This window comes from Macaca fascicularis, chromosome 2 (genome assembly GCF_037993035.2).
Source record: "Macaca fascicularis isolate 582-1 chromosome 2, T2T-MFA8v1.1".
In the NCBI taxonomy this organism is placed as follows: domain Eukaryota; kingdom Metazoa; phylum Chordata; class Mammalia; order Primates; family Cercopithecidae; genus Macaca; species Macaca fascicularis.
Genome location: NC_088376.1, coordinates 156,676,629 through 156,689,058, shown reverse-complemented (window position 1 = coordinate 156,689,058; position 12,430 = coordinate 156,676,629). Strand labels below are relative to the sequence as shown.

Genomic DNA, 12,430 nt, shown 5'->3' with positions numbered 1-12,430 from the left:
GACATAACTTTTTCTTGTCCCTCCTTTCTGCTTCCTTAGCTGTCTGAAAACGTGGTGAACCGCATGAAGGAGCCCAGCTCTCCAGCCCCTGCTCCTGCACCTTCTACCTTGGGCCTTCAAGATGGCAACTTGAGAGCCCCTCACAAAGGTATGGGGGTTGTGACAGTTCTGTGGAGTGTGGAGAGACAGTGAAAGGAGTGATGGGTGCTCACCCGAGCCCACCCGACGGCACGTGGAGCTCAGGTTGGCTTCGGGATGACGTTAAGCAGCTCTGTCTGGTAAGGGCTTTCCGGAAGAGCATGGCTTTCTGGGAGTGACAGGCGCTGTCATCAGAGCTGCCAGGATTCGGGCCAGACCGCCTTCCCTCTGTGTCACTTTCTCCATGTGGGAATTGAGGCAGAAGGACCTGAGTTGACAGCTCAGGAAAGAAGTTGCCTTTAAAGGCCCTCAGAGGCAGCATAGCCATGACGCAGCTTCAGCCACTCTAGCCTAACTCCCAAATCAAAGAATGATGTGGATTCACGTGAATGGGACCAAATGTGGGAGAATTCCGTCAGTGACTTAGGCGCCTGCCACAGCAGCCCTCACCTGAGCCTCAGGTTAAGAGCTCCTGTCTTGGCCCTTGGAATGGTTCCTCTGGGCTTCTAGGACCTAGGAGTTCCTCTTCGTGGCCGACTGTGAAGCTGGTGCTCAAGCCAAGCTGAAAGCAGATTTGTTCCCTACTCTATTGTACCTGTTGCAGATGAAGAAATTTGTGCTTTCCCCAATTAACAACTTGTAGCAAACACGAGGAAATAAAATTTTAAGAAAAAAATTTGTAAGGCATACAAATGTTAAAATATTACAAAATAAAGTACTTGGAGCAACTGCTCAAAACATACTTGTTTTTGAGAACTTGGGTCTGTCTACCAGACTCAGTAACTCGATTAAAAAAAAAAAAGATTGGCTGGAGGCACCATGCCACCACGGAAGGACCGACTGTTTACATGGAGAACCACGCACTAGATTGTTCATCTCTGGCCTGGTCTCGCGTTACAGTTGCCTTTTCTACTCATCTTCCCTGTTGGGTTGTAAGAGTTTAGAAGATGAGAGCTGTATCCTGCCCACTTAGTGTTTACTGAAGGCCACCCAGAACCAGGTCCCGTGCCCTGTGCCAGGACACAGTGATAGGTGGGCAGGGACCCTCTCTCATGGCACAGCTGGCTCTGGTTATAGAGCCAGATGTCAGCCCTGATGTCAGCCAGATGTCAGCCCAGATGTCGTGTTGTGATGCAACACTAGAATCTGTCCTGGGAGAGGAGGGACTGTGAAAGGCAGGACAAATGGTGGTGGGTGGGCACTGCGGGTGGGCAGACAGCAGGAGCAGAGGTCCGGAGGCAGGGTGCATCCCAGCCTGCTCAGGGGCCTAGAAGCATTGCTGTCTCTGGAATACAAGGTACAAGGGAAGGGGAGATGTTGGAGTGGCACTCGGGAGCCAGGCCATGGAGGCCTCCCCATGGTGGCCAGAGAACTCTGGCTTCATCTTCAAGGGGATGCCTGCCAGGTGTCCCGACACCTCCACCCCTGTGCTGTCTGCCTGGGAGCCAGTGAGCACCTGGATTTGGACCCACCCCAAGATCTTTCTGAATATCTACCACTGAAGGGGATGTGTAAGATTCCCGAAAACCCCCCAAGAAGCCCTTCTCCTTTGCCAATAGGGCTCACTTACTCCCTACGCAGCTCTAACTGATGAGAAGGGCTTGAGAGGGGTCTAACTTGACCCAATGCACTTTAACAAACTGGATTAACTCGAAAGAGGAAGAAAGTGATGATAAAAGTGAAAATTGCCATAATATATAATACTACACATCAGTTTCAGCTTTAGAAGAAATAAGCATTTGCTTCAGTTTGGTAAGTTTTGGCAGTTTGGAAAGCAAGAATAGTAGTTCTTTGTCACTTGGAGTTAGTTATAACAAAATACTTTGCTGTTTAAATGATAGATGTGAGTTTTGTTTCTGAATGTTGAAGAGTCAAAATGACTGTCTTGAAGTTAACTAATTTTAAGATATTTTGTACTTTTAAAACCAGTTTTTGCTTTATTTTAGTAATGGAACGAAGTTAGAAAAAGAAGTTAAAATTCTCATACCATACCCCCCAAAAATGTCAGAGGAAATAAAAGATTGAAATGTATGGCTTGAAGCCATAAAAGTACAATAAAAGATGGATTTTCTGCACATCATATTAAATGAAGAAACCTTAAATTAAAAAAATAGGAAATGTGAATATAAGAAATTAGTTTAGAAAAGAAGAAACAGGAATGGATAAGTTAGAGAAAATATAACATTGGACAGAGTCATAGTAATCTTAATATGTAGCGAGTTCTTAAAGATCTTTAAGAAAGACAGCTCAGTAGGAAATGTGCACAGGTGGCCATGCTCATGACAAGATCTCCATGTCACTAATACTGGAAGAAACGCATATTCAACACTGTGCACTCCCAGGGAGCGGGGATCGGGCAGGGGCACACAGAAGGGGCAGTGAGGATGAGTGCCACATGCTCTACATCGGCAGGCCTGTTATTTTTGTAGTTAAAAAATGGAAAATTATATAAAAAACAAAAATACCAGGCATTAAACCTCAGTAGAACTCTTCAGGCAAATAAGTAAGCATGGGGAGCACTGGTGTGGAGATGAAACCCCACAGCAGCCTCCTGCATTCACCTCAGTTGAGAACCTGGTGTGTTGCTGAGGAGCATGGGAAGTGCTCTCCTCCCATGAGAGGTGGTTTGAAAGTGTGAGTCACAGCTGACGCTTTCAGAAGTGCCCCCTGAGGTGTCCCTGATGGGTCTGGAGTTGGAGTTGCACACCTTTATTGAGCACCTCCCACAGCCTGGTTCTTACACTATGTTCTGTGTGGTTCTGGCTGCTGGTGCATAGAACCCTGTGGTGGAGGGAGGTGTGGGACATCGGAGAAGGCCAAGAAAGGTGGTGAGCTTTGGCTGACAGAGAGCTTTGGAAGGGTGAAGGCTGGGGATGGCGTAGTAACAAAACCTTCAGTATCAGCAAGTGGTGGGGAGAGTGAATTAGATTTGCTCAGAAATCCCCAAATCCGTGATGATCAAAAGGGACCTACTGTAACAACAGAAAGAGCCCAATAATACTAGGGGCGATAGGGGTTAAGTAGAACTAGGTTTAATATGTGGCATTTGCCACACTGGGGATTGTGCAGACTCAGGTGGGTACTAAGGGAAACAAGATTTAAAGAGCCCCCACCCCTTCCCTTCCCTATGCCAAAACCTCTACCTGGGAGGTTGTCCTCATGAAGCAAAGCAATGACTTCATGCAGCCACTCCTGGCCTGTGCTTAGGAGATGACCTGGATTCCAAATAATTGTCAGGAGGGTAGGGATGGGTTTGGAACACTGCACCCAGTGTTGTGGGCATCCTGGTGCAGAGACCCCTTCGGGATAAGAGGTGGCTTGGATCATCTGGCTTTCCAGACAGCTTGAATCAAGGGTGTTCCTTGAATGCCCCTGCGAACACTCCTTTGTGGGGGCTCATCTGTAGTGCTGCCTTCCCAGGGGCACATTCATTCATGGGGGTCCTTCCTCTCTGGGTGACCTCCGTGCCTTCATGGACCCTGGGGTGCCACTGACAGGCCTTTTCTTCTCTTTCCTTTGCAGAATCCACACTGCCCAGATCGGGGAGCAGTAGTGGCCAGCAGATCTCAGGGGCAAAGGAGGATGTCAAGAGGTGAGCCCGAGAGCCTGCTTGCTCCCGGCACTGCGCTCCACCTAAAAGCCTCTTTCCTCACTGGATACCCCTCTCCTTGCCTGAAGCCCTGGAGGGTTTGTCTCACATAATTAATCTCAGTTGCATTGAAGGACAACCCTATGGTATAGGTGTCACTGGTTCTAGTTTAAAGATTTAGAAACACCAAAAGGGGCATAGGGGAATTGATCATTAATGTTCCTCATGCCCAGCAGTTTGAGAGGCCAAGGCAGGAGGATTGCTTGAGGCCAGGAGTTTGAGACCAGCCTGGGCAACATAGCAAGACCCTGTTTCTAAAAGATAAAAAAACTAGCTAGGTGTTGTGGTGTGTGCCTGTGTAGTCCCAGTTTTTCGGGAGGCTGAGGTGGAAGAATCACTTGAGTCCAGGAAGCCGAGGCTGCAGGGAGCAATGATTGCACCACTGAACTCCAGCCTGGGTGACCCTGTCTCTGGAAAAAAAAAAAAATCATTTAAAAAAGCTATAACTAAACAGTTGAGTGGCTGGAACTTCTGCATGTGTGTGCACATGCAGGCATGTTTTCAAAGAGATGAGGAAGTGGAGCCCTTCCAGTGCTAGCTGTGGTTGTCCAGATGAACTGGCTCCAGGATGTTGGTGATTTTGTCAGCACAGGCCACAACACCAGGACCTGGCCACGCCTCTGACATGGGGCCTGTTGCCAGAGGAGTTTTAGCAAAGTGGTTAAGGCACAGAGGCCCCAGTGGAGCACAGGGTGGCATCTTGATCCTGCAACTTGCTAGTTATGTGAACTTGAAAAATCACTGCATCTAAGAAGAGTACTTCTTTAACTGGGCTCCTGTCATGGTTAAATATGTTACTGTATATCATGCACGTGAGCATAGCACCTGTCCTACAGAGTTCTCAGTGGACCCTCACAGTAATTGTTACTGATTGGCCTCTTCAGCATCCTTGAGGCAATTGCCCTCAGTATGGTCAGAGGACCCAGTGGGTCAGCTTAGGGGGCCCAGTGTCAGCCGTGGTTGGGCGTTTGCCTTCTAGTAGTTCAGCCATGTTGGGTCTGTTGCATAATCATGGGTTAAGACCCACATTCTAAGATTCACTCTCCCTAATAGGTCTCAGCAAGAATAACTGACCTGGCCAGGTGTGGTGGCTCAATCCTATAATCCCAGCGAATTTAGGAGGCTAAAGCAGGAGGATTGCTTGAAGTCAGGAGTTTGAGCCCAGCCTGAGCAACATAGTGAGACCCTGTCTCTACAAAAAAAATTAAAAACATTAACTGGGGGTAACACACGTCTGTAGTCTCAGCTGCTCAAGAGGCTGAGGTGGGAAGATTGCTTGAGCCCAGAAGTTGGAGTTTACAGTGAGTTATGATTGCACTACTACACTCCAGCCTGGGCCACATTATGAGACCCAAAACCAAAAAAAAAAAAAAAAGAATAAAAGCCAACTACTAACCTGAACCCCGCTTTTTTGGTACTTTTAAACATTTTCAAAATGGTAAAGTAATACATGCTAATGAAAGATTTAAAAATTTATCAAGTGAAAAAATCACCCATAGACTCATCATCTCAAGACAACCACTATTAATATTTTGGAGTATTTCATGTTCTTCTCCACCCAGAATCCCCTACCCACTGTTTAGGGTTATTTTTTGAAAGTCATAGATAATTTCATATCTTGCTATTTTCACTTCGTATTATAATGATTTGTCATTAGTTTCACCTGCTTTATAAGCAGTTTTATTACTAAAAGCATTTATTGGTTCTCAGTTTTTAGATTTAACCTACAGACAAATGAAAGACTATATTTTCTAGTGGTGATGTCATAGATCATTATATGATCACACCATATTTACTTTAGCTTGACCTTGATTTTGGGACATTTAGGTTGCTTGCATTTTTTTCACTATAATAAATAATACTGTTAAGAGCATCTCAGCACTAATAACTTTTTTCTTCTCTATAGGATTATTTTACTAGGCAGAATGCCCAGAAATAGGTCAAAGGGTAGGAACATATTCAGAATGAAGAGTTAAATATTCAAAACAGAGGACTACTACCATCTCCAATCTTCAAGCTCTCAAGTGGAGGCAATCCGTGGATTGAGCCCCTCCCTGAGACTCTCACTGGGCATGGGGCTGCCTACTTGGCCAGGTCTCCTCCTGTTACTGAGCTGTGTTGTCCTGGCTCAGTGTCATTGTCTCCCCTTGTCTGGGGAGCTGTCAGTGATGCCTGAGCTCAGGCGTGGAATGATGGGGCGTGTGGTTTTACAGCACTCTCTCCTTTCCTGGCCGGCTGCTGGCTGGTTTCAGCGTTTCCCTGGCAGCTGAAGTGAGTGCGCAGACCTTGTCTTGGCTATGGGCTGCCCGTCATGTCATCTGCATCTGTTTCTCCTCATCTTTCTTCTGCACAGGTGTGAACAGGAGCATGCTGCTGTCCAGGATAAGCTCTTCCAGGTGGCAAAGACGGAAAGAGAGGCTGCCACCAAGCACTCCAAGGCATCCCTGCCCATGGGTGACGGCAGCATCAGCCATGAGGAGCAGAAGTCAGTCCGGCTGGTGAGTGCAGATTTTCCCTGAACTAGCCTTCTGAGCTGGGCAGCACCTGGGGAAAGAGGGGGTGGGCCCTGGCACCTGGTTAGTCTGAAGCCCTGCTGGCTCAGGCTGCCCCTGGGATGTGCTCGGCTTCACCTCTGTGGAAAAGGGTCTTTTGGGAGCCAGGAACTTGGGTTCTCCCAGCCCTGGCTCTGTCAGTGATTTGCTTTGCTGCCTTTGGCATGTTTTTCCAGTCTCTGTGGCCTCAAGTCTATACAGTAAGGGACTAGATCACTTGACAGTCTCATTCAGCTCTGAAACTTCACAGATGTCAGGGCTGCAGTGGTATGTGTTTCGGGAGGGTGTGAGGAGAGAGGACTAGAGGCCTGGAGCCATGTAATATATGACAGGGAGGGCATCATCTTTAGAGTTAGGTAGGCTGGGTGCAAATCCTGGACACCCTGTCTGTGAGCCTTGCTCGAAGATCATGATGCTCACACACAGGACTGCCCAGGGAATCAGAGGAGATAGTATTTGTCCAGGACTTAGCACATGCCAGCAGACTGTGGGAGTGCACTATTGTTATTGTCATTAATACATTTAAGTGATGGGTGGCTATTAGGATATTTTTGCTTAAGTGCAGCATTTATTTTGCAACATGAGAAGTCTCAAAGTGCCCCCAGGGTTGACTAATTCAGTGGCTCACTAGCATCATCATAGACGTGGTGCTTCTCTTCCTGCCACTCTGCCATCCACAGTGTGCCAGTGCATCCTAGGGAGGCTGTCCCCATGGTTAATAAAGGCTGTTACTGCCCCACAAGTCCCATGCAGACAGCAAAACCCTCAGTAGAAGAAGAGAGGCTATGCCGGCCCTTATGTCTCTATCACAAGGATAACTTTCCTAGAAGCTCCTGACAGAATTCCTCTTACATCACACTGACTTGAATTGTACCAGGTACCCATGGCTAAGCCAGTCCTCAGCAGAGGGGATACAGAGGGCTCCACTGGCTGCAGCTAGGGCTCTTTTCTAGTCACATTAGGGAGATTGCGCATCCAGCCAGAATTAGAACTGACAGCAAGGAAGTTGGGGGAGGGAAGCATGGCTGTGGGCGGCATCTAATAACATCTGCTGGAGGTTTGAGACCAGGAACAGCCTTGCCCTACTTTGGGTGGGTAGCCTGGTACACACGGTGTGGCCTAGAAGGGGGTTGAACATGATGTGAGAGCATCATTTGGGATTGTGCTCTCCTGGGAGGGGAAGGCAGACATGCTGGCTGGGCACAGGCCTTAGCTTACTAATTTGATGACTACACAAATGTTTGAAGTGTGCAGTGGGCACATAAATGCACGTTGAACCAGGCCTTCTGGGAAATACAAACAATGTAGGATCCTAGCCCTCAGGAAGTTTTAGTCTGTGGAGAAGACAAGCACTGACTTGTGCTTTGAAAAAGGCCAGTTTGGTTACAGTAGTTGTTAAATTGAGGAAAAGATTTGGAAATGCAAATGTGTAAGCTGCTGGTGGATCAGAGCTGGTAGATCAGAGAGGGCATTTAACCTCAGCCTTAAAGGATGAGGGGCAGCTGGGCTGAGACAGGCGGGTGTTAAGGAGGTGATCAGATCCAGTGAGAAGAGTGAGGTTTGAAGCCAGATTTTAGAAGGCCTTGGATGTGCTGAGGAGTTAACCCTCAAAGTAGCCCACAGTGATCCTGAAACAGTCAGTGGTTGCTGAAGTTTGTAAGGATGGGAGTGATGAGATCTGACTTGTGCTTTTAGAACCCCGTGGCATCCTGGTGAGGAATCAGTTGATACAGTGAGAAACTGGGGCCAGGGCATGCCTTCAGAGGCTCTTAGAGTCAGTCTCTGAGAGGCAGATCGGTTGTTACTCCTCTGCAGGTAGCCTGACAACCAAGTTAGAAGGACCCCTATCCTGGAGATGAAGGGTTAATCAGTATGGCATGAGCAGGAAAAGTTGGCCACCTCTAGAGATGGAAGATCACAACTTACAGGTCTGCTGTCTCTTCGTTCTCACCTGGAATGTATTAATTACAGTGAAAGAGAATTCACGGCTTCCCATTCTTCCTCCTGCAAAGGAGGTTGAGTGCCGCTTTCTCAGGACTGTCCCTTGGGGAAGAACTTGATTCCCCGCCCCACCCCAGGTCTCTAGATGGATAATAATCTCCTTTTCTGAGCCAGACTTCTTAGGGAATTGTGACGTAAGTTACTTCCTTCATTTTAAAAACATTTAACTGCTTTCATGGGCATTCTCATTTTCTGAATGCTCAGCATTCATTTCTCCATGCAACTGGTGTTCCAGTTTCCTTCTGGGAGTGTTCCTGTTTCCTGCTGTGTGTAGACTTGGTGGGACTGTAATTCCTCCATGGAAGCTGAATCTGGGCACAGTGCAAGCTCAGCCAGCTTGCACCTCATGCCTGAGGACCTTCAGTTCTGAGTGAGTACAGAGGAATGATGGGAGGCCAGGATGGGAGTTCCTCGTTGTCTCCCAGGTGTTGCGATCAGCCCCTTCATGCTGTGAGGTTGTATCTTTTGCCGTCTTCTACACTTTCAGTGTACCATTGGTTTCTGTCTGGTCCTCCTGCCTTCTTGAGGTTTGGATCGTCCACTGATGACCTGCCAATTAACTCTCCTTTGCTTAAGTTAGGTGGAGTTGGCTTCTACTGCTTGATGCTCTTGGAAATGCATTTCCTATAGGAGGTGCTACAGAAGATGATGTTGAAGGTGTACAATCATATTCAGTACTCAGTACAAAGGACGAGAAGGGAAGATGGTGCTTGGCATTGTTCCATAAGTTAACAGAGACCCAAGGCAGTCAACTAAATGCTGAGCAGATGCTATGACCATCGCTTCTAAAGAAGGGGGCTCCCTTTTGGTTGGTATGGTTGGGCAGTGCTTTTAGTGGAGGTAAAACTATATTTTCAAAACTATATTCTGGAAGATTTAAATAAGAGGAGAAAGATGGAGAGAAGAACCTTACAAAAGCAGGGAAATTCTTCTTTCCTCTCCTGAGTTGTCCACATGGAAAGATTGAAGGAGGTGGCTAGTTGGCAGCCTGCTGTGTGGGGTGCTGAAGGGCCTGGTGGTGTGGCAGTGTGTGGATCACAGCACATCCTCCTAGCCCTCTGGGAGGGTTGGACCCTGAGATGGATCTTGCATGGTTGCTGGCAGAATGAGTTGTCTGCCCATTCTTCCTAGGTGCCTTCTCCACTACCCCTACTGTAGTCCTCCCTGTGAACCTGTAGCCTCATCTAGAGGATTTCCTGTTGTACTGAGTGCCACTTAACATGTAGTGTGCTCTTCCATACTGTTCACTTGCTTCTGACTTTTTCCAATATTGATTTTAAAATCCTCTTCTGCATAAGGGATTGGTCCAGCTTATTATTGGGAAAAGTTCACAAAACTAATGACAAGGAATGGTAATAATTTTTCTGACCTACTTCTGATGACAGAAGTGTTTCCCTTTCCCATCTAGTGCAGCAGTGATGAACTGTTCTGTGCGTGTCGATGCATGTTTGCTGTCACTGGTGGTGTCCTGGTTCTGGTCTGAGTGAAGGCCATGGGTGTCACTGGATCCTGTGAGAGGTGTTTCTCCCTCTGAGTTGATGAAGAAGCTAGGAGTCCAAATCAAACATTCTGGGAAGAAATAAAAAGAACAGTGCTGTTGATCTGAGTCTTCTGATGGGTGGAGCCTTAAAAATCCAATGGATGGAGTAATCAAGTCCTGGCTGAGGCTTTATTTTAGGTGAGAATGAGATTTACAACCTTGCCTGTTGCATTTCTGGCACATATTATTAGTTGTATAAGAGTACAGTACACCTGATAGAAAGCAAAAACTTTCTTGGCTGGGCACGGTGGCTCACGCCTGTAATCTCAGCACTTTGGGAGGCTGAGGTGGGTGGATCACTTGAGGTCAGGAGTTCGAGACCAGCCTGACCAACACGGTGAAACCCCATCTCTAGTAAAAATACAAAGTTAGCTGGGCCTGGTGGCGCATGCCTGTAATCCCAGCTACTTGGGAGGCTGAGGCAGGAGAATCACTTGAACCCGGGAGGTGGAGGTTGCAGTGAGCTGAATTGCACCATTGCACTCCAGCCTGGGCGAAAGAGCGAGACTCTGTCTAAAGAAAAAAAAAAACTAGAAAGTAAAAACTTTCTTTTCTTTGTTGCTGAGCAATTCTTTTATTATTTTATGATGTGTGAGTGTATATATATATATATATATATAAAAACACACAAATGCACACACACATACTCTGTATTCCTGTTATATGTTAGGCACTGGGTTAATTTCCTAATAAATGGAAATAAGAGACAGCTTCTGACCTTGAGAAGATGTGTTTATTAGGAGAATTAAAATTCCCAGAATTGACCACGTAGTGTTGCAAGGGTCATCCCAGAAGGACAGGAAGACACTCGAGGAGCAAGGAGGCAGTACCACCTGACACTTCCTGGTAGGATGGGAATGAATTCTAAGAGGAGGTGACATGTGAGCTGGATCTTGAAGAATGAATAGAACTTGCCAGGTGGAGAGGAGGGAGGAAGGATGCTGCAGATAGGGAGCACTCTTGAGCAAAGGCCACGCTTTGGGAGAGGATGAGGTCTTTGGCTGGATTATAGGAAGCCGCAGGGTGTGGCAGCGGGGAGGCCAGAGGGGCCAGTGTAGGTGCAGTTGTGGAATGACATCCTGGAAGCCTGATGGGGAGCTCTGTGGAGCGGTTTTCTGAATCTTGAAAGAGATAAATGGGATACAGCTGGACATTGATCACTAGGAAAATACTTCAGTGGCAAATCAAGAAGCTAAGGTCAAATCCTGCCACTGAAGATTTGGTAACAAGAGTGCTTCCCTCCCTGGACTTGCCCCTGTAACCTAAGGATCCACCAGGAGAGTAGCTGTCCTGTCCTGCTCTCCTGTTGGCAGAGGACTTTTGATCTCTCACTCTTTCATTCTCTTCAATGCCCAGATGCTCCGGGTAGCTGCCACTTTAGCTATGTGAACTGGATGCAGTTGGCTCTCCCTGTCCATGGATTTCTGTATCTGCAGATTCAACCCACTATAGATCGAAGTCCACAGATACAGAGGGCTCACTGTACTATATCATTTTATGTAAGAGACTTGAGCATCCACAGATTCTGACGTCCGTGGAGGGTCCTGGAACCAATACTCTGTGGTTGACTGTATCATGATTTTAAGATGTTCAAAGTTTTTGAATTGTAATTTTCTAAAATTATGAGGAAGATGGAGGATTGATTTTGGCTTTATTACAGCTGTAGCCTTTCTTCCTAACAGTCCTCTGCTACATTTTTATTGTCTTATTCCTCAGATCATAAACTCCTTAAGAATAAGAACTGTGGTACGATCATTTTGGTCTTTGCAGCGCTGAGCAAATTTTAGACAGGCAGTGAATGGTGATTAAATGGCACATCTTGAGTAGGTGAGGGTGTGGAGGTGTAACTGCTTTGAAGCCCTCTGTGCAGTCGTCTGTTATCTTTCCCTTGTGATCCCATCACAGTGCCCCATTGCTAATAGTTGGAAGCAAGCACCCATCACAGCCTTTTATAGAAGGGGTGACAATTCAAAGGTCTGACCCTTTTCAAGCAATAAAACAAAACAAAGTTTAAAAAGGCTTTCATTATAATGATATCTGGGAGTCAACTAAAAAGTGATTTGTCTCCTCGTCAGAGTCTTACAGACTTTAGGTTTATCTTGCTTGGAACAAGGGAGAGAGTGGGCTTTGGGAACTCTGGTCTGAGGTTATGAAGTATACTACCTGACATTCAGCCAAGGCAGTCCTGATATCTGGGTCTAGCTGTTTGGCACGGCTGTTTTAGAAGTTTAGTGACCTGGGGACTCTGGTGGCCTTGTTCCTTATACCTCCTCCAGTGTGAGTGTTATGTGGAGATCTGAAAATCCTGTGGAGATCTGCATTGCCTGTGCTCAGGTGACTGGTAAAAGGTATAAACTGGTAGAAAAATCATGACATCCATAGCCCCTTTCTTTGCTTCCTTGTTTTACTTTTTCATCTCTTCTTTTGTCTACTGAGCTTAGTCTCTTGATTAGATCAGAGGTTAACAAACATTTTCTGTAAAGAGCCAGATAGTAAATAATTTACTCTTTGCAGTCGCATGTGGTCTTTGCCACATATTCTTTGTTGTTG

At 46.7% G+C, this 12,430-nt stretch overlaps 1 protein-coding gene across 17 annotated transcripts in view; it reads left to right on the top strand.

Annotated features, from left to right (window-relative positions):
- Positions 1–12,430, top strand: part of CHCHD6 (coiled-coil-helix-coiled-coil-helix domain containing 6) — a 238,431-nt gene that overhangs the window by 22,983 nt on the left and 203,018 nt on the right. For 15 of the 17 annotated variants that reach the window (XM_005547894.4, XM_074033221.1, XM_074033218.1 and 12 more), the window contains 3 exons: positions 40–148; positions 3,661–3,730; positions 6,141–6,285. The exons of the other annotated variants lie outside the window; for them this stretch is intronic. In XM_005547894.4, coding sequence (XP_005547951.3) covers positions 40–148; positions 3,661–3,730; positions 6,141–6,285 — 324 coding nt within the window. The remainder of the gene's footprint in view (positions 1–39; positions 149–3,660; positions 3,731–6,140; positions 6,286–12,430) is intronic. 17 annotated transcript variants of the gene reach the window in all.